We start from the raw sequence: 21983 nt of genomic DNA, 5'->3' as shown, positions 1-21983 counted from the left end.
GAATCAGATTCAGTTCTCATTTCTCCCTTTATGGGATACAATTTCCAAGTTAATAGGAATAAAAATGGATTTTGGTTATAATAACTGGAAGTTTAAAACATAATCCAACTTTTTATTGAAATTTAGTCCAAGTATTAAACAGATCCATTAAGCGTTTATTCTAAAAATTATATTGCATTATTACTGAATATTAGTAAAACTTCATTTGGGATCTCAAAAGCCATTTAAAAAAACTGCCCTAAAAAGACGAAAAAATATTAGCATAGCTCAAAAAGGGTGCTTACTGTAATAATGCCCATCAGAAAAGTACTAGATAAGAAATGCAGTTGAGGAAATGGAAGATAAAAACCAAGAAAGATAAACCTGAAAGAAACACATTCTTTGGTGCCATATAGCTTTAGCTGTTCATAAAGGATTTCCAAGGCAAATGTAAACAGCTCCTAGTTCTGCAGGGCTGCAGTTAAGTGATATGCTGAGGCTGAAGGAATAGTCTACTCTTATTTGGTTTAAATTAGCCCAGACTTGACATGGAACTAATACAGCCAATATGAAACTCAATGAGCTTGACACGTTAAGGAGATTAAGCCTGTGCTCTGTAACCAACATTACTGCTGCTAAAAGCATATGTAAAGCAAAACAGTATTTTTTCCTACATACTCTCACCAAGAAAATTTCATGTGAGCCTGTTCTTGTTCCCAGAGAGATGATCGTTCAGTTTTTAAATAAATTAATTTATCATTTTCCTTAGCAGCTTTCCAAGTACAGCCAGTTGAAGAGTGGCTGGGAGGAAAAGGGTGATCGGTCTGATTCTTCACTAGCACAACAACTCCTTTTACTGATGAGGTTGAGACCTGTTAAGTGTAATTACAACAGTGTTTCCTCTGACAGATCTTGTGCAATCCTACAAAGAATAGTTCCCAAATATTTTACAAAATGAAACCTATTATGTACACTGGAGTTACTACATACACCATTGACACAGTAGAGGAGCAGGCAAGTGTTTCTGTCTTAGAACAAAAATCCACAGTGACAGATACAGTAGAAAGTAGAAAAAAATATTCTAATTCAGTTTAACTTTAGGGTACACAAATGTCTGGTTAGCCCAAGTGGTTTCATTTCCTTCAAGTTTTACTTGGTAGCTTAAAATAAAATGTAGTCAAAATATTAAGGTTTACCCCATTTTACATGTATATTTTGGTATGCAATACACAAAAGGGGTTCCCACTAAGCATGGGTTTGTGTTTGTCAGTCACATGCACAGTCAAACAGTTCTATAGAACTGACTCTAAACAAAGCCAGTCCTTCACTAACCTGTTCTGAGCTGAGCTGCGAAGAACCATCTTGAAATATCATAGTAGTTACAAAAGCCACTGCCTGTTCTATAGTTGCAAGCAGTTCTCTTTTTTCTTCACATCCCAAAGTGCTAATATCACAGGGATAATTTTCAGAAGTCTCTCTTTGTCCAGAGCTACAGTTGTATCTTCTTTCATGTGAAGAAGTGCAGGTCTCTACATGTAATCTTCTTGTTTTCTCAGAACAACATGTAGACACATTTTGCTTTCTTTTAAGAGGAATAGCTATTTTCTTTTCCCCATCCTTCAGCTTTTTTGCTTCTACTGAAAGATTTCTTTCTTGATATCCCCATGTTGGCAAGTCTGAATCCTGGTAACAGCTCACTATTTTGGTATCTTGACAGCCAAGCATTTCATTGGTATGCACTGTCCTGACTATCTCACCAGCACTACTTTTTTCAGGGCTGGCAGATGTTTTTAAAATGGCAATTCTGGAATCACAAACCTCCTGGGAAAATTGGAATTTTTTTTTAGCAAAGCAATTATTCAACTTATGAAGATAAATAAAAAATGCGATAATTTACATAACCTTTGAAGAAATTAATATTCTACGAAAAAATGGTGATACTAACAAAACAGTCAGTTTAGGGCAACCACATTACATAAACCAAAATTCAAGTATTTATCAGTAGAGATTATTTTGTGGACATATACTGTTTACATCCACAACCACTGCTGTTTTTTTTTAATCTTAGTCCAACATTAAAAAATGGCAAATCAACAACTGTAAGATGCATTTAGTCCAGTGTCCTGACTTCCATAGTGATGAGGTTATTAGTGTCTGAGAGAGAAGAGACCATTCATCTTCAGCTTCAATATTCAGAGCTTTTTTTCATGACAGTTTAGTTTGTTAAAGAACTTTTGGCAAGGAACCTTAATGATTGCTTTGGAAATCCAAGTACAGGAGTCAACTGGATCTCTTTAAGCAATTTACAAGAAAAAAATACATATGAAAGCTGCACTGTGGAAGGTGCATGAATAAGCACTATATTCTATTCTGTTTAACCCACTATAGCCAGAGCAGTTTTCCCACTCCAGATAGTCCTTGGATCCCTTTACAGCAGCATGCTACTAAACAGCATTAAGCAAGATGCTGCATGGTAACGTTTTGTTTCTAATCCTTCATCCTTATTTCCTTCATAAATTTCCTTGTTATCCTACTGGCCTTAATACTTTCTTACTGTTTATTTTGCTACTTCTTTCTACAACCGCCTCAGCTGAGACAGCTCCTCTGTCTTGATTTCATAAACAAGGACTCTGGAATGGCAACCGGTGACCTTTCAAGACTCCCCAAGGTGAATGTGTTTAACTGTTTACAGATTACACAAAGTTGTATCTTCCCTCAATACTCTTTACACCTCGATCACCAACAGACCTTAGAGGAGCCAGCAGGCTTTCTACTTCTGAGGCATTTGGAAAAATGATGTGTAAGTGATGCATTTGCAAGCTGTTCCTCCAAGTTTATTTGGACTATACTATTGTATACTTCACCTAATTTAGTCAAACAAGGCAAGTATAAAAGAATACAAATTCTGTTAAGTTCATGTTTTTGCATGATGACATTTTTTAGTAGTGTCCTTCATACTCTTGGCCATACTACCTTTTCCTGCACAGATTTTAGTATTCATTTTAAATCTTCAGTATTGTTTCGAATAAATCCCTATGTTACCTACACATGTTCTGATTTTGGAGGGCAATTCTGTATACTTTCTTTTAAAAAGCTCCTTCAATTTTATGTATTTTCCTTTTTTAAAATTAAGCATCACTGTCTTATCTATCTTTTAATGCCTCAGAAAGATTACAGTCTCTGTCAGGGCACCTTTCAGCGGGAAGATTTTGAACCTAATCTCACACAGATTGAAATAAAAACCCATTTCTCTCCTGAGTTCTTTCTAACTGTTCCACAAAGCAGTTGTCTCCTCATTTTCAGTTGCAGTATCATGCATAAATTTACCATTCACCCACTCCATTGAAAAGTAACTGAAGCCTCTCCAAATTACTCTATTTTCAGCTCTCCCAGCCCAGTCTCCTTCAGTACCTCTGCTGTCATTACCATTCCAAAAACTAAGGCTTCCTCACTTCAAAAGAACCACAAGTTACTGCAGTGCAGGGCTTCCTCCATTTCCCAAGATGACAGTTTTCACTGATCAAAGGATACTGTCCATCTCTATCCAATCTGGATAAATTAAACCAGCCACAATGACAAAGTCAATAAGTTTGGGGGGTTTTTACAGTTCTGCAATATTCCTCAACCCAGTTCTCATATACCCAAACCTTCGAACTACGGAGTCAAAGGATGAAAAAGGCTTAAGACTGCTTGAGATCATACTTCACAGGATCAACTCTACAGGTTCTAAGTGAACAGAAAAAGGAAGCTAATTAAGCTTTTGCTACTACCAAAATGAATAGTGGCTGTTCTCAATGAAGACAAATTAAATGGGCTTAGACAATAATAATCAAAAAGTGGACACTATAAAGTTACCAGAAGTGGAAAAATAATATGCTTAAGAGCCATAGAAAGACAACTAATTCGCTCAAGTGTATTCTCCAGTCAAACTGCAAATAGTTTTATCATTTAACACAGCAGAATTTGAATTATGACACTCCAGTAATTATAAAATCAGGAATAAGCAATTCTCTTTTAAAGGTTAAAAAATAAGAACGAGGCAATTTAATTATCCAGTCAGAATAATACAGGGAGAAACAGCAGCTTCCGCAAGGAACTGATCTCCTCTTAGAAATAATGACGTGGCTGGAAGTAGAGAAAACTCCCAGGATGTAGTTTCATCATTTATGTCAACGTAGGAAGATTTCACTAGATGCAGTTAGTCAAAATTAGCATCTCATCATCACAAAAAGGGGTTCCACTACTACCCATGTGCACCCACAGCTGCATGAGCATCTATAAGCCAATGTAATTTGGAGGAAGCTATCCCATTCCATAAAAGAAATCAGTTTTCTGCATCCTGAGCAGCCTGAATGGACTTGCTGAAGTGTGCAACATGCACCAGAGTCAGAGTAAGTAAGGCTGTGAAACTTGCAGCTGGGACAGGAGTACATTTGCAGCATCTGCAACTCATCGATCGACCCAATGGATTTTACGCTCAGGGCCTGAGCTGGGGCTGCTGCAGTTTCCCACTCCCACTCTTGCCCTGGCTCTCACTCACATGCACATCAAGCCAAATTGAGAGAGATGATTAAACCCAACATTTAACTTCCTAGTACAGAGTAATTTTTCATCTGAATCAGCTCACTTTATGATTATGTGCTACCGGTTGTCCAGTGACAGAAGTCTGAGAACATTTTTAAACCCTGAATGTGGCAACCTCATTTCTGATCACTCTGTCATAAAAAAACAACTTCCTGTGGAAAGAGTAACAGAAGTGGGGTCAAGACTCTCATGGGTAAATATATGCCAAGTGCAAAATAAGACAGGAAAAGCTACCTGAACTATGAGTGTATAAAACATATCGTGATAAAGCTTCTTATGGAAGAACCAGTGTGTAACTTCAAACCTGCTATAAAAAGACTGCTTTTAGTGGTTTTCGATCTTACAAAATGCTTGAATGCTTGCCTTTTCATTTCTCAGATGTGCATCCTTATCACCTACTTTATTTTCCTTTGTCTTCTCTATACCTTTAAAAAAGAAGAAACAATTTACAATACAAATGAATCTGTAAGCAGTGCACATAACTTAGGTTACATACAGAGTACTATTACTGCCATTTTTACCAAACCTAAACCAACTGTATTAAAATTTTCCTCGACAACCATTTTATCAAATTAATATCATTCATGCTTAAAAGGGCCCTGCAAGTTCTGAAATATGCATATGCAAAAGCCTTCTTTGTCACCATTAAGAAAAAATTAATTCAAATTCTCTATAAAGCATACAAACATTTTCCATGGTGCTCAGAAGAGGCATTGCTGTAATTCCACAAATAGGCGTATTTCCTTCTTTCAAGAAAACACAAACCATTTTGGTCAAAATAAAGCTTGTGGTGTGGGCATGAAGAAAAAAAAACCAGCCAAACCCTACAAACATTTTAACTGTTTTCTTGGAATTAAGCAGTATTATTCCACAATAACTTTGTTCTATAAAGCACTATTTACATATATGACTTTAATATATCGTGCCCTACAGCGAACCCTGCAGGGGAGAACTTTTTCACGTTGTTCATCCTGCAATAGAACAGGTATTGTAAGACCAGACAAGAACAGAGAGCAAGGGGAAATTCAGACCTACAAACGGACAGAAAGGTAAGGTGATACCAGCTCCAGAAGAAGCGGGATGGTCACCCATGCTGGGTCTGACACACCCAGCCAAAAGTCACCTCATGGGCAAAGTATGTATTCTGTCCCCCCATACTGAGTACAACAATAAACTGATGTTGTCAGCCACCAATTTGCATTACCAGCAGCAAGACACTTTCTGAATCTCACATACTGATGACCAACATCAAACAAAGCATAAAGTGACCTATTTCTATTTACTAAAACTGTTTTTAAAAATTTTTGTCTAGGCAAATCAAGACCCTGTACTTAAAATACTAAAAAAAAGCCTTTTCCAGAAGAAACTAAGCTTATCATTACACGTTGGTGTAAGTGTATAATCAGCCATTTATCTCCAGCTCAGACTTCTAATCTGAGCTGTTAGAACAGCCAACATGGCATAGCTGTATTTGTAGCTTCAAACATTTTAGGTTTGGTTTTCTTGACACTTTCTACAACAATAAGATTATAAATTAAGAACGATAGTATCTGAGTTTACATTCAGTGCTTTTAATTGTTTCACAGCAAGATACTTTTTCTTGACAAATCCACCCTCCAGAGAAGATGATGAGGATTACATTTCTCTCCTCCAGCACACAGCAATCAGTATGACAGATCGAAGAGAGATGCAACTTCCGATTTCTGATTTCTGAATTACGGCAAAGTACCACCAGATGGCAGCAGAAACCTGTCCTTGCCCTCCAATTCCTTAAGCCTTGATGGAAACATTACAGTTCCACTGCCAAGATAACCACAGAATTTCACCAACTAGGTCAAAATTGTGGATCTTTGTTCTATTTGAGCCCAATATTTACCTTCTAAAAGACGAACAATTTTTCCATTAAGTAGAATATAAAAATCTACCAATAAAACACAGTTCAATACAGTTTGAAACAGACTGAATAACATGGCAGGTTTCTGTTTGGTTTTAAGAGAGGTGAACTTTTTCTTCTTTCCAGATCCACACCAAAGCTATATAGATAAAGATACATAGATAGATATGCAATTTCCTAAGAGCAATTCAAATAGGTCTGTTAAACCTGTACACTTCAAACAATTGTTGAGTAATTACTGCATGGAAAACAAGAGCAAGAAAATCTTTTCATGTGACCTGCTGCTACAAAATGCTTATACTGTTCTTTCACTCCCCAATAAACAGGGATTTAGCAGCACTACAAAGACGACCACAAGCTCATTTAGTCAAAGATACCAGACACCTTCATGGTGTTCCAAAAAAAAAAAAGGATCTGCAATTTTACACCTTGAGAGAGAGTGAATGGATCAAGAGCAGACAACAAAACTGTGTTATTGCACAGTACGGAGACTTCCCCAGTCTAAGAGAAAAAATATTACTGAGAAAAATTAAGGCAGGGAAAATTACAAGGTAGCAGGAGAAGCAGAATGGCAATTAAACCAAGGCTGAAAAGAGATCTGATTTTGTTTAAAATCATCTGGGTTTTGATCCTAGATGAACCATGTACAATGTACCATTTTAAAATGAACTTATTTCTTCAAATGTGTATCACTGACTGACAAGGAACTCCTACCCTTGTCACTGCTGCACCACCAGGCTCCACTGATCCAATACTTTACTACTGAAAGAGGGACCTGAACCATAATTTATACAAAACTGAGGCTGCAAAAACCATGATGTACACAAGAACAAATCCCATCATTTAAATAATATTCCAGGATCTAGTTCTCAGGAGAAAACAGACAACTGAAACTGAGCAAAACTCTAACTTTCTATCTACTTCCTTCCAGAGCTACCAGACTGACAGACTATGACATGCAGAGAATTGAGAAAAAAAATTACATCCTGCAAAACCTCTCTAGCATCCACAATGTTCTGAGTAAGATTTGCCCAACAGAAAGATCTGCTGAGGCACTTGTATCATTACCTAATTTGCTCTTTCACTGGGACTTTTGTTCACTCTTCCTCCTAGAATTTCACAAGGAGTGCATTGCTAATGAACACGTGTTTAAAGCACAGACATGAGTCTGGAGAGTTCAAGGGCCACCCGGTGAGCTCCTAGTACCTCTAGTGATCTTCAAAGATCTAGTGCAGAGTCATGTTCATGTATACATCTAATTTATTGCATTTAAGTGTATTAGTTAAGTAACAGTTTGAAATTCTCATCTACTTCTACATCGCACAGGAACAGAAAGAAAAAAAAATTAAATTGAGGGTACTGTTCCTTGCACTCACATAACATTATTTAATCAGAAAAGTCCCAGAAAATGTCAGAGTTACAGCTTAATTCCTTTTCTAAACCTGTAATCCTAAAACCTCACCTTTTTTTTCCCCCATTTAAAAATAAAGACTAGAGGTTTGATATTGTTTTGTTTGTTTGTGTTTCAATTTTTCAACTGAAAAACACTTAAAAAGGCTAAGACTTACTCACTCTGGTTATTTTCTTTGTTTGTCTGAACTTCTACAGGAATAGACTGCAGAGCTGTCATAATCCTCTGAGCAGTATCAGATAAAGGCACTTTAGAAATCTCACATCCTATGTACATGTACTGCTCCATTTTTAAGATTAAACCTATATGCAGAACACACAAATTATCAATTAATCACAGCCACAAACAATCCTCACTTATATTCTGCTGCAAACATAGTGAACGTGTTCAGTCATTCATTCTCAATACAAAATTACATTTCCTCCCAGACATGTCTGTTAGCAACATATTGTAAATAAAAATGTAATAATTTTTAAAGACTGGTATCTTTGAAACAGTGTTTTAATACATTAATAAAAAAATCAGCACTCTTAAGTACAGCTAATTTGTACCAGAAAAAAAAATCTAGCAAATAAATCAAGAATTTGATGTATGTCTGAGATGCTTTTCCCCCTCAGTATCTTTAAACCAGTCTAGCACATGCATACACTTACTTTATTGGTTCTTGGATTTTATTAGGAAAAAAACAACCAACTGTCAAGTAACTGCCAAAATTGAGCCAACACAAGATGAAAGAAACACACATTACTAGCATGGTATACAACCATTAATCATGTGCTGTTTCAGAAAATACTTATCATAAAAGACCTCTGTTTCCTAAATTTTGTATAATTGAGGCACTCAAGTACTGTTATATACAAGTAACTTTAAAATACTACAGTTTGTCAGTTTGAGAAACTGGTCAGCAACATCTACAGTCTCTACAAGCTTTGACCACCACTGTTGTCCTAAACTTTACCCTTTTCTGAAAAAGAGTAGCTTTTCCAGTTGACCTGGCCATATTCTATAATACATACAAAATACTTGCAAAATTCTTAGATACAACACACATTGGAGAATCACAAATAATGGTGTCCATACTGATGCCTTGTTATTTTACAGTTAGACTAGAAGAATGCATAAAGCTTAACAAAAACACAGAAGAAATATCCAACATTTTAAAAACACTTAAAGGATCCAAGCTGTCCAAGTCAATCACTCCACCAAAAACTGCTGTTTACTAAATTATTCCTATACAAGGTAGCAAGTGGAGTCCTGCTACTCTGGTCTTCTCACTAAATCCAGATCAGGAGTAGACTGTCAAGTTTAACCATCATGCAAACAATAGTTCCTTTGCTTGCATGGAAATATTTTTCTTAGCTCCAGACCACAGGCAGACTGCAGCTTTGAATACTTACAAGTGCAAACATTTGTATCTCGATTCAAAGAGGAACATCCATCCTGCTGCATTAGAACTGGCTGTATCTATCTAGCTCAAACCAGTAAGTGTGTGAAGGAAAGTGAGAGAGAGGCAGAATGGCTTTCTTTTCCCTGATGTTCCAGGAGTCAGAAATGTAATCTTTCCCCACGCACAGCTCCTCCTAACTTTTATAATTAAGAGCAACACTTCTTTCCTACACGGGGTTAAAGTGCTCCCTGATTTCTCAGGGTGGGAAGCAGCAGTCACAGCCCCAGGGGCACACCAAAGTGAGAACCCAGCAGACTAAATATAAACAAGACACTATGCCTGAGAACAGGCCTAAAACCAACACACAGATTCACCATAAATATTGACCACACTGAACTGAATTTATAGAGTTTGGCATTTCATAATAAATACAAAGTACAGAGTTTAGCAGCATGAAATCCAGACATAAAGACACTCAACCAGTAAGCTAAAAAAAATTAAACATCTCAAAATAAGTTATGCTCACATAAAAGTTAAAAGTCTGCCATCAAAACAGTTTAAAGACTACTGTTACTGAAGTTAAAGCTGAAATACTAACCTTCATCAATATGTACAATGCTTGAAAGCAAGCACAGCTAATCCCATCAAAATATAAAAGACTTCAAGTTATCATACTATAAAATCCTATTTAGTTCCATTGGTATATTAGGAAGCTATACAAAAATTTGATAAACAGGCTAACAATGCACATGAAAGCAGCAGTATGAAAGTATCAGCACTCTGAATTGAAATGTCTATCATTATAAATTACAGAGCAAACTCAGATGTCCAAAAGACAAATTGAAAATTATTCTTCTTTGACAAGCCCAGTATAAGTATGGACTGGTTTCAATGGAGAAGACAGGCCATAAGTTAAATTAAGAGATGTTGGAATGGTCTTAAAACAGATGGTCTTGGTATTTAAAACAGATTCTGGTACATATTCCAATACATTTTTAAGACAATTGAATCTTCTTAGGAGAACTGTAAGGGAAACAATCATGGAATATCTGCCTTGGAGAACTCTCCTCTTCACTATGAGCACATTACACTCATGTTCCAAAATCTGGAATGCCTCCTCCACATTTATTTTGTGGTTCACAATCAAAGGTTCTCAGCATGCAAGAAAACTTAAGGGTATGAAATGTTCCTTTTGGTGCTACGCTGTGTGCAGCAGAAATGAACCTACAGGCCAGGAGAAGGGCAGCCTGAACATAATTCTTTCAATTAAACAATGCATTACTTTGTATCCAAGAGCTTTGACAAAACTGAGATTGAATTTAGCAGGCAGATGCCAAAGCCTGCAAAGCAGCACCCAATCCAATGGTAACAAACACACTGCAGTGACAGGTGTCAGCCTGGACGAGCTAATGTTTATTATTCCACAAACTTGTAGACAGTTTACACTAACTTTTTCCTTTCTTAGGAGTACATTGAAGTTTAGACATTAGGAACTCCATTGGCTGTGAAATTCTCATCTTCCAGACCACTGGTTTTAGCCTGAGACTGCTGCTCAAGTTTCTCTACCATCTCTTTCAAGTGATCTTCATCTTTGAAAAAATACACATACAACTCTCTTTCCATCTGTTGCAGCTTATTGGACTCTAGAATGCTTCTCTTCAACTTCAGATCAGCACCCAGATCCTCAAGGAGTTGCTTTAGTTTATTTACATTAAATTCCAGTTGAGGAAACAGCTCAGTAAGTTCCTAACAAAAAATAGAAGACAAAAAATCAATATTTTTATACTATTAATACATTAGCTGAACTAGAAATACAAAAGTTTTTTTTTGCTTTGGGAAGCCACTTTTATTTGCAATTGAAAAGTAATCACAAAAAAACAGAAACAAAGGTGGTAAGGGATTCCATTCAATTTTTGAGCTTCATGTAACAGAACTCACATCAGGTTATGAAGATGTAATTTCATTTACTTGTCGACCAGATGAGTTAAAACCATAAAACCTGACCTAGACAGATGAGTGAATGACGTTTTCAATCAATTAAAAGTCTTCATTGCTAGTCAAATCTTAAAAGGGAAAAAGAGACCACAACAAAAAAGCCAAATCAATTTTAAAATTAAATCATTAATTACCAGCTACAATTTTCCCAACTGGTATTCTTATGATAGTTCAGTATAAGCAGACTAGTCACCTACTTACACTTTATTTCCTTATTAAAAGAATTACTTTCCTTGAGAAACAGTAGCAGTAGAAGGAGATGTCACTATGTTTTAAGAGGTAATTTGAGTCAATAGACAGGCATTTGATTTAATAATGTATAGTCCCTACATATGTACTGTTCCAATTACAGTTTCATTTTTTAATAAAAACTGTTCTATATGTTGTGAATTCACTTGACAGATGAAAGTTAAATTTATTTTTATGTAATTAACCAAGGAAGTATTACATAAGAGGAGATTTCCCTCAATGCATTTTTGAAGTATCTACAATGATTTAAAAACCATAACAAGTAGCATTTAACAAACCCTATTCCCATTTAAAAGATGTTCTAAACCCAACGCCTGAGAGCTGTGTAGCAGGATTGTCCTACTACAACTGTCCTTCAAAATTCTGTTATTCTTATTTTGTCCAAATGAGTCAGGCTTTTTAAGGGGCCAAACCATACTACTGGCGTGTTACAGGTAACAGGGGAGAAAAAAGCCTATCTGAAATAAAGAGAAATTTAAATGAGTTTTCCAGTGACACCCTATCCAGACAACGTATTTCCCACACCACAAACTGACAGGACTGCACATGCCTTTGAAAGAAATTAAGTTAGATGCAACAATTTGCTCAGACACAAAAAATTATTACCTGCCAGCATTTACAAAAATCCAACATTTGCCAAGAACAAGTAAATACAGAGTCCATCATCATTATGCTAATAAATTTGTTGCTGACAAGTGGGGACACAGTTTGTGTCTACAGCCTTCACACCACATTTTTGTCAGTAAAAGAACATGACACACATTAATGTAATAATTCTAATAACTCAGTAAGGGCTTACCGGACTACGGAGCTGCAGCTGATTTCCTCCACAATACAGAGAATCACGAAGGGCATCTACATTTCTTTCCAGGTTGGACAAGAGGAGAGACTGCTCTTGAGAAGACGCTGCTATCTGCTCTTGTACCATAGCACAGTCTTGCTTTAACTTCTCAGCCATCCGCTCCAGGTTTTTGTATGTTTTAAATAACTGTTGTTTTTTATTTCCTCCTTCCAGGAGCTCATATAGCCTGTAACAAGTGAAGTAAGACACACAAGCATTTCTAAGTTTCCTAAGCACTCTACCATCATTAGTCAAGAGAAGATGTCCATGCTTAGAATTCAGAGGACTAGTAAAAGGCAGTATTGCTCAGGGCTCTCTTACTACACTGCTCTATCTCCCACTGATTTCATGATTCTATCTATATATAGCTAGTGATTAACAGGAATCCAAAATATTGCAATATTAAATTAGCAGCGATGAAATGTCAAAGTAACAGTAAGTACAAAATGAATGCAATTAGAAGTTGAGTGTGCTTTTGCCAACTATATCCCAACACTCCAAGAACTGCAAAATAAGATGCTTTTTTTCTGAAGTGCTGAAAAAAGCTGACTTCAGTGGCTAATAAAAATAAGAGCAATCTTTGTAACATTTTCAAGCTTACTGGAGTATTTCCTGTTTCCTATGAAGAGAAATTCTCCAGCTAGTTACAAGTCATGCAAAAGACAGTGTTACATGCTATACCAAACTGTGCTCTTACACTGCATCAGGAACAGGCCAATATGATCACAGATAACTTTGCTCAAGTGTTACTACCACCTCTGCATAATAAAATCTTCAGGAGCTGAGCCCTAATATAAAATCAGACTGGCTTTAGTAAAAGGAGATATATTTCAAAAGTAACTGAGTTTCTTTTGAGTGTCTTCTGCTTACAAACCCTTTAAAGTTTTTAACTCTTTCAACCTCCCTTCCCTTTTCAAAAACAAAAAAAAAAAAAGTGGAAAAAGTAGTCAGACAACATTCAGTGACTTGGAGACTTTATAATAAACCCGAACAAAAATGTTACAAGTTGACAATGCAAACGCACAATGGGAGCAAAATTAATGCTGCCTCATTAGTGCAGTTATTCACTATGTCAAACCATACTCTGCTATCACTTAGCAATTATTAAAAAACCCCAACACCTGAAGCTCCATTCTAAAGGAGGGAAAGTCTGACAGTAACACACCTGTAATTATACAATACACCTCATCAAAAGGTCTAGTCTTGACAGAACAGCAGCCCAGCATACATCTCTGACTGTACCACCTGAGCTACAGGGAGACTTAACTACTTAGACAGTGAAAAACCAGACTCCTGCATGGGTGACAGGACACTCAAACCAGGCAGAAATCAAGCAGTAAAAATGAGCTGAACACATTTCATGGACTGAAGGAGTCATTCCTCTCTCCTACCACACACGGGTTTTTGCCGGCTCAGCTGATGAGGCCACACATCAAACTGAGAAATTACTGTTATTAATGTCTATCCTTCCAGAGTAGCTTTCAGGAGGTCCTAGATCCCCATATAAGACAGGTTTGGCTTTGAACATCCATTATTTTCTGGATATTGCTTAGGAATACTTCAACACTATTAAAAAGACTGATAATTGAAAAGGTTTTCCTCAGGCAAATGTGCAAAGAATTTCAAAGGACAGGGAAGAAGCAGGTTTCATATCTTGAAGACTTCGGTTCTTGAGAATTCAAAATTCTAATTAGCTACAGCAAGTACCTAAGAACTTCACCACAGGAAAGGCTTAGTTTGCCTAAGCCGCCTTCTCCCCGATATTATTTCAAAGCAAGTCAAAGTTCAATAGTGACCATAACACTCACCTGCAAGAGAAACCATCCTCGGGACTAATAGTGTTTTTTGGCTTTGCAGGTTGAATTCGCTCAGTTATCACCTGTAGTCTCTGCTGCAACTCATCAGTGCTCTTCTTCAGAGATTCTACCAAATTCTCAAGCTGACAGCTGATCTCCTGGTGTTTCTTCATCTCCATTTTACAGCCCAGCTCAATAAGTTCAAACGATGTTTTCTGTCTCATCAAGTGCCTGCATATTTCATCTTGTCTTGCAGTGCAACAATCCTGCTGAGCAATCTGATGATCCAAGTGGGCTTTCAGCACTGGCACAGTCAAAAGTTGTGCTTTCTCTTTCAGAAGGGGAAGCAGCTCTTCGTTGTTTATCTGAGCCATATCTCGTTTAACTGTTGAAATTTCATCACTTAAACTAGATATTTTGGCATCAAGGTTTTCTTGTTGTTCAATATCCTGCATAAAACAAAACATACGTCATTTTCTTCACAGTTACCTCCAGCCACTTTCCAAATATTCCTTCAGTTCACACAAGGTTCATGTGCTTATGTTACATCTACCTACAAAATTAAATGAAAATTCCACAAGTAGTTTAAGAGAACTTTACAACATAAGGTAAATACAGATGTACAAAGTAGATATCAAACAAATATATTTCAGTAAAAAGTAATTTCATTCAATTGTAGGGTCAGGAAACAGTTTATTGTGCTAAAAATAGAAGAGCTCCATTTTACCCAGTACCCTGATTTCAAACATGTCTAACTGAAATCTCACATGCAAACATAATTATTTATATTCACTGGATGATCAACACTGCTGGCAGAATCAATCTTTTTCAAATTACTCTAATCAATCAAGTCCTTTATACTAGTCACCCATAAATGAAAATATACAAACTGACATGATGTCTCAAGTAATTCCATGAGTGGCACAAGCGAATACCTTTCCTTTCATTATGATTTCTTCACAAACTCCAGTAGCCATATCTGCCTGTCACTCACTTGTTGAGAGATTTCTGAGGCTTCAACTATCAGATTCATTTATTTGGTACAAATACTTGAGTTTCAAAAGAGTCAGTAAACTAAAACTTTCTAAGCTTATGCTACACAATATAAACAGGAACACATTTACCACAGTGGCTTCTCAATACCCTAAAATTGTAACCAAAGCTAAGATTTCATTTACTGTAAAAACAACAGAAAGCCAGTTCGAATTCAAAAATTCAAAGCCAAACTAAACGAGAAAGGTAGTACTAAGTTCTAGGGTTTTTAAGGTAGTAACTCTGGAAAGGAGATTTAAAGGTACTGGGTCAAAGTGAAGAACTTCTAATGACAGAAGGTAATTTCACAAGATGAGTTTTGTGAGCAAGACTAAAACTTCATAGAAGCATAATTTCACTAAATAAAAATAGTTGAAATAACAATAGCTCAGCAATTCCCTTCACTAGATCCAGTTGAACATGGCTGTCTGTTTAAAACTCCACTACTTTCTACCACTTTTTGTGGCTTTCTGTGGGAAAACAAGCTGAGTCACTCTGCACCTGCATTTGGTTAATTGGCATCAAAAGGGAGGACTGACCTTGGCTAAGTGTTTTGACAGAGAGAATGCTGTGCTTCTGAGTGGAAAACCATTCCACGTGATAGCGTGTGTTTTTCTCTCATGGCTGAACACAGCCACTATATGCTGCGAGTGTGTGCGATCAAAACACTGGTTTAGGACAATCCTGGGAATTCTAAAAGACAACACCAGGTGCTGTTTACAGGAGAACACGAATAAAAGGGGAAAGCTGAAAACGGTCAGTGGGAGAAATCCTGTGCAGAGTGCATCCTCATCTTTCCAGCACCCATATCTGGTGACCCCCACGTGAGACCTGCGTTACTGGACCCTTTTAAGCGCCCGCAACTCAGTGGGGTTGGTAAGTGCCAGCATTCATCTCGTTAGAATGGGACAGCGGAGCCTGCGGGACAGGAATCTGTGGAGCTGTGTAGTAATAATGGGGCAGGGAATTCCCCAAGAACACAGACTTTATCTAAAGGTCTTACATCAGGTCTTGAATGCAGCAGGACATGAGGTTATGGATGAGCAATTGGAACATTTACTTCTATACATGCTTTGCAACCGCTGAGAGTAACAGAGCCTGATGTAGGGACAAAGGAAACGATGGCAATATTATATTTAAATTTGGACATCTTGAAAATACACTCTTTTAGACTTGTTGGACGACTTCTTTGGGGAGAAGGAAGGCAAAAATAGCGTGGCCAGCAGGAGCAGGGAAGTGATCCTTCCCCTGTACTCTGCGTTGGTGAGGCCACACCTTGAGTATTGTGTTCAGTTCTGGGCCCCTCAGTTCAGAAAGGCTATTGAGGTGCTGGAGCGGGTCCAGAGAAGAGCAACAAGGCTGGTGAAGGGACTGGAGCGTAAGTCCTATGGGGAGAGGCTGAGTGAGCTGGGGTTGTTTAGTCTGGAGAAGAGGAGGCTCAGAGGTGACCTCATCACCGTCTATAACTACCTGAAGGGAAGTTCTAGCCAGGTGGGGGTTGGTCTCTTCTCTCAGGCACTCAGCAATAGGACAAGGGGGCACGGGCTTAAGCTCCGCCAGGGGCAATTTAAGTTGGATATCAGGAGAAAATTCTTTACAGAGAGAGTAATCAGGCATTGGAATGGGCTGCCCAGAGAGGTGGTGGATTCACCATCCCTGGAGATTTTTAAGCGCAGATTGGACGTGGCACTGAGTGCCATGATCTAGTAAATGGACCGGATTTGGACCAAGGGTTGGACTCGATGATCTCGGAGGTCTTTTCCAACCCAATCGATTCTATGATTCTATTCTATGATTCTATACCACCTGCCGTTTCTATCTGTGCTGCTGATCAGCCTGGTTTATATTCCCTGCTGACAGGGGGTTTAAGACCTCTGGTGAGGGGTCAGTCTTCTACCTTTACTCATTATAATCTCTTGTCTCCTGCCTTTAACCATGCTAATTTACCTCTGGTGGGGGATTTGACCCCCAAAAATCAGTGCCCGGTCACTCCCCCCCACCTCACTGTGCGCCACCACAGCAGCCTCCCCTCTCTCTCCAAGCTCCACAGCTGCCAACGTGTCAGAGCTGAACTTCAACCATGAAACCAAAGGAACATAAAAAAAATAAAAAGGGAGCTTAAATACATGAATCATCTGAAGAATGGACACACAGCACTGGAACCATTGAATGTATTTGATAATTTGAGTGCCTATAACTTTGTTCTTGGTAACTTTAAAAAAGGGAAGTTATTTCTACAGTGTGTTTTGTGCTTTAAACCAAAAAACATCTAGGCCTAGGTACATGTGTACAATTAGATGCCCTCACACACATGCCACAGTCGAGATTTAAAGAAAAAAGTTAAGAATAATACTAAAAGTGATGAAAAAAAATGTTAAAACTTCAGATTGATTGACTGATTTATGCCTGTGCCAGGGACCTGGGTTGTGTCTGAGATGCTGCCATAGCTGGTCTGTGGTTGTGCTTGTCAATGTGGCATGGGAAAACATTGCATAGTTTCACTATTGGGAATACTGAACCTTGGAAAGAGAAACAATAGATTAGGTTAACTGGTGGGAACTTGAGTTTGGCACGGAGTTGGTACCATAAGCCACTGTGGTCTCGGGTCGCACGTTGGCCACACGAGCCAAAGTCACAACTGGAAAATTCCACTCCTGCGAGGGGGATATAAGAGAGGTGGTTCTGGGTTGGACAGGGGGTGCACCCTGCTTTGATCCCGGGGACACCCTGAAAGGTGCATGGCCTGCCTGCCCCTCCCGCCAAGTACCATGTCCATCTTCTCCTCCTGCTCAGCAGCTTCGCAGAAATTCAGGGGTCAGTGTGTATGGAATGCTATCGCAAGTAACAGGATAAATTTGCTTTGCTTACACCCTTCGTGTCTCAGTGTTTGTGACTTTGGGAATCCTCAGGAACCTAGAACAGTGCCAGATCATTTGTTGTCTTAAAATATGTACGTGGGGATTGTTTTGATATGTGTTTAAATCTTCCTTGAAAATACAACTGATAGAAAACAATGTAACAAAGAAAGAAAAAGGGAAAGAAAAAGGGAAAGAAAAAGGGAAAGAAAAAGGGAAAGAAAAAGGGAAAGAAAAAGGGAAAGAAAAAGGGAAAGAAAAAGGGAAAGAAAAAGGGAAAGAAAAAAGGAAAGAAAAAGGGAAAGAAAAAGGGAAAGAAAAAGGGAAAGAAAAAGGGAAAGAAAAAGGGAAAGAAAAAGGGAAAGAAAAAGGGAAAGAAAAAGGGAAAGAAAAAGGGAAAGAAAAAGGGAAAGAAAAAGGGAAAGAAAAAGGGAAAGAAAAAGGGAAAGAAAAAGGGAAAGAAAAAGGGAAAGAAAAAGGGAAAGAAAAAGGGAAAGAAAAAGGGAAAGAAAAAGGGAAAGAAAAAGGGAAAGAAAAAGGGAAAGAAAAAGGGAAAGAAAAAGGGAAAGAAAAAGGGAAAGCAGAAAAGATGAAAAGGGAAAAAGAAAACAGAAAAAGGGAAAAAGAAAAAAGGAACGAAGGAAGACCAACGGAAAAAGGGAAAGAAAAAGGGAAAGAAAAAGGGAAAGAAAAAGGGAAAGAAAAAGGGAAAGAAAAAGGGAAAGAAAAAGGGAAAGAAAAAGGGAAAGAAAAAGGGAAAGAAAAAGGGAAAGAAAAAGGGAAAGAAAAAGGGAAAGAAAAAGGGAAAGAAAGAAAAAAGAGAAAGTAAGAAAAGAAAGAAAAAGAAGGAAAGGAAAGAAAGAAAAAAATCCCAACCAAAACAAACAAACAACAAAAAAACCCCTTAACTATAATCTTATCACCTGTGCCTATCCCAGGTGCAAGAAATGTGTACTCTGTATTAAAAACCATACTTTTAAAACAAAAAAGGGGGAATGTGACATCCCAAGTAGACGAAGCTGTATTTACCCTTAATTTTTTTAATTTGGATCAATAGGTATTGTACAAAAACTCACAAAGATGCCCTGTGGCAAGGTCCTATTGAGTTACTGGCATGGGGAAGGAGCAGGCCTGTGCTTTGTCTCCCTCAGGACCCCACTGACTTCCAGCACGTTTGATGAAACCTTATATGAGTAGAACAGACTCGACATGCAATCCAATTCCACAGACACTGTCCCTCAGAGAATCCCGGAAGGAGACCAGTGAACGCTGAGCGGCACAAGGCCTGCCTGGATGTACATGGAAGAAAATATTCTAGGGATAATTCATTGTGTCTACTAACTCTTACTAATTGGCATAATGACTCAGTCATGAGTCTCACTCACATGCCTCCTTGGCCGCACCTGATGTTGTGATTAGTGTGACTAACAAAACCTTTAACATTCCCGTAGGTAATCCCTACTATTTTAATTGTATTACAAATCAGAATGTATCTACTCTCAATTTATCAGTAATAATTTCCATGAGCAGAAGAGCCAAACTGTGGTTCCCAGTGAACCTAACCAGAAGCTGGGAGGATGATGCAGGATATAGCAAGTTAATGAAACTGTTAACACAATCAAGAAATCATCATTGGATGGCTAATTGCTTTTGTCATCTCTGCAGTAATCATGGCAGCTACTGCTGCATTGGCCCATTCAGTGCAGGCCACGCATACAGGAGCCAGTGTATTGGGTAATATGTCAGCATCAATAGCAGGTTTTTTAATAATTTGTCTGGTTTTAATATTTAAAGTCCTCTGGAAGTGCATCGGACAAACCCAAAGACAAAAAGCCCGGGTCCTGGTCCCCTCTGCAGTGAACCTTGTGGGTCCAAAGAAAACAGGGGGAGATACGGGAACAAGCTGAGTCACTCTACACCTGCATTAGTTAATTGGCACCAAAAGAGAGGACCAACCTTGGCTAAGTGTTTTGACAGAGAGAATGCTGTGCTTCTGAGTGGAAAACCACTCCACATGATAGCGTGTGTTTTTCTCTCATGGCTGAACACAGCCACTATATGCTGTGAGTGTGTGCGATCAAAACACTGGTTTAGGACAATCCTGGGAATTCTGGTTAACTAAAAGACAACACCAGGTGCTGTTTACAGGAGAACATGAATAAAAGGGGAAAGCTGAAAATGGTCAGCAGAGAAATCCCAAAACCGAATTCTGTGTGGAGTGCAGCCTCATCTTTTCAGTGCCCATAGCTTACCTTGTCCAAGGACTGCAGCATGCTCTCTGCACATTTGATAGCTGATTTCATGCCCTCCTCTTCAGCCTGCAGCTGAATTAGCTGATGCTGAGCACAAATATATCCTGTCTGGAGCCTGGCTACCTCTTGAGTCTCTTCAGAAGTTTCATCAGTCCCCTCACAAGTGACTGGCTCGCTTAAATCTTCAAGCTGAAAGCTGCCTTCATGTGAATTTTCAACACATTCAGACATACCTTGATTTAAATGGGTTTTTATGTGCGAGATAAGTGCTGCAGTGCTTTGTTCTTCCAGAGAAAAATACTTGTCCAAAGAAAGTTGGGAAAAAAACACTGGATGTTCTGAATCTGAAGCACTGAAGAAAGAGGCAAATTTCTTTGCTGCATCCGCAAGAGACTGCAGTTCACTGTCGAGCTTCTCATTTGCTACAATAAACACTTCCAGAGCTTCTTTCAAATCTTTTTGTGCTTCTTCCTCTTTGCTTTGCAGCGTTTGTAACGAATGGCTGTTTGCAGTGACCATCAGTTGAAGCTTATTATGCCGATGAATTTGAAGTTTTTTTAAGTTTTGAAGAGTTTGAAGCTCATCCTCTAATGTCTTCAGTTCCTCCTCTTCCTCCTCCTTCTCTTGGCTACTGTTCTTCAAATCCATCGGCTTCAAAGTTTTAAGGGCTTCATCCAGTGCATGTCCTTCCAAGATGGGCTTACCACACTCAACAAGATTATCAAAATCTTGCAGTTCTTTTTCAGATACATGCTGCTCATTTATGTTTCCACAAAACCACTCCAGAAACGATCTCTCTTCCGAAGACTCGAACATCCAGTCAAAATCTTCTCCATCAAGCTCATCGGCTTTTGGATATCCAATTTTCTTAAGAGTTTCCACAAAATCCTTTCCACAGCTCATGATTAAAATATTTTTTGTAAGCAGAAAAGATCCAAATGCATGAAAAAAATCCGGGGAATTATTCCAGCTGTAATTTTTTTGCCATTTAAAATGAATATTCAGTATTTTAATAAAAAAAGAGTCTGCATAGGAAAAAGAAAGTGTCAGATCACACCAAAAAAATCAAATGATGTTTTGGATTAGAGTGGCTATTCAAAGATTAGAAACCAATTTTTATTTCAAGGATATATTTTGTTAATCAAATCAGGACACATTTTTACATCAGTTATATCTCTGATCTTTGCAAGTATTTACATTTTTCCTTAATTCACATAAATTATTAAAATAGAATAGCATCATCAAAAGCAACAGGTGTAAATACTGTGCAATTCATTGGCCTGCAAAAGTGACTTACTTATAGTTTTCTTCACATTCATTTAAAAAAACACCCACAATCATTTTAATGCTTCCAAAATTAGTGGGGTTTTCAGTTTGTTCTAAAAACAAAACCACAGTGCTATTACACTGCATTTTGAGATCTAGGTTATAAAGGGTTATTTTTTACCTCAGTAGCCATCAGAATCTTGTCTTCTAAACCTTCATTTAAAAGATTCCTCTGAACATGGAACAAGAAATTCTTTAACATATAAATATCTCAACATAATACTGCAGGCTTTTTGACCAATTATAACAAATTAAAATTAAGATCAGTGTAAATACTCTTGTGAAAATAGTCACAACTTAAAAGTTACAGGGAAAAGAAGTTTGCTGCTTTGCTGTTTCCCAGCAAACAAATCATCAGCTCTGGGATCCTAAAGTGTGTGCA

The 21983-nt window shown here is 37.9% G+C and overlaps 2 protein-coding genes across 2 annotated transcripts in view; both read right to left on the bottom strand.

The window, feature by feature from the left end:
• POLN (DNA polymerase nu) overlaps window positions 1-8813 on the bottom strand; it is a 94267-nt gene extending 85454 nt beyond the window's left edge. Inside the window, exons 1-5 of the mRNA XM_039382998.1 lie at window positions 8744-8813; window positions 8030-8170; window positions 4927-4988; window positions 1312-1800; window positions 664-851 (exon numbers count right to left, since the gene is read on the bottom strand). Coding sequence (XP_039238932.1) covers window positions 664-851; window positions 1312-1800; window positions 4927-4988; window positions 8030-8156 — 866 coding nt within the window. The 5' untranslated portion in view covers window positions 8157-8170; window positions 8744-8813. The remainder of the gene's footprint in view (window positions 1-663; window positions 852-1311; window positions 1801-4926; window positions 4989-8029; window positions 8171-8743) is intronic.
• On the bottom strand, window positions 8352-21247 carry HAUS3 (HAUS augmin like complex subunit 3). The gene is made up of 4 exons (XM_027712803.2): window positions 20276-21247; window positions 14149-14585; window positions 12299-12527; window positions 8352-11001 (listed from the first exon to the last, which is right to left on the bottom strand). The coding sequence occupies exons 1-4, from the start codon at window positions 21176-21178 to the stop codon at window positions 10735-10737; spliced, it is 1836 nt and encodes a 611-aa protein (XP_027568604.1). The 5' UTR covers window positions 21179-21247; the 3' UTR covers window positions 8352-10734.
• Between the last annotated feature and the right edge of the window lie 736 nt (window positions 21248-21983).

Source organism: Pipra filicauda, unplaced genomic scaffold (genome assembly GCF_003945595.2).
Source record: "Pipra filicauda isolate LSUMZ 115617 unplaced genomic scaffold, ASM394559v2 scaffold293_size922472_pilon, whole genome shotgun sequence".
In the NCBI taxonomy this organism is placed as follows: domain Eukaryota; kingdom Metazoa; phylum Chordata; class Aves; order Passeriformes; family Pipridae; genus Pipra; species Pipra filicauda.
The sequence above is the reverse complement of the archived record's forward strand: the minus strand, read 5'-3'. Positions and strand labels throughout refer to the sequence as shown.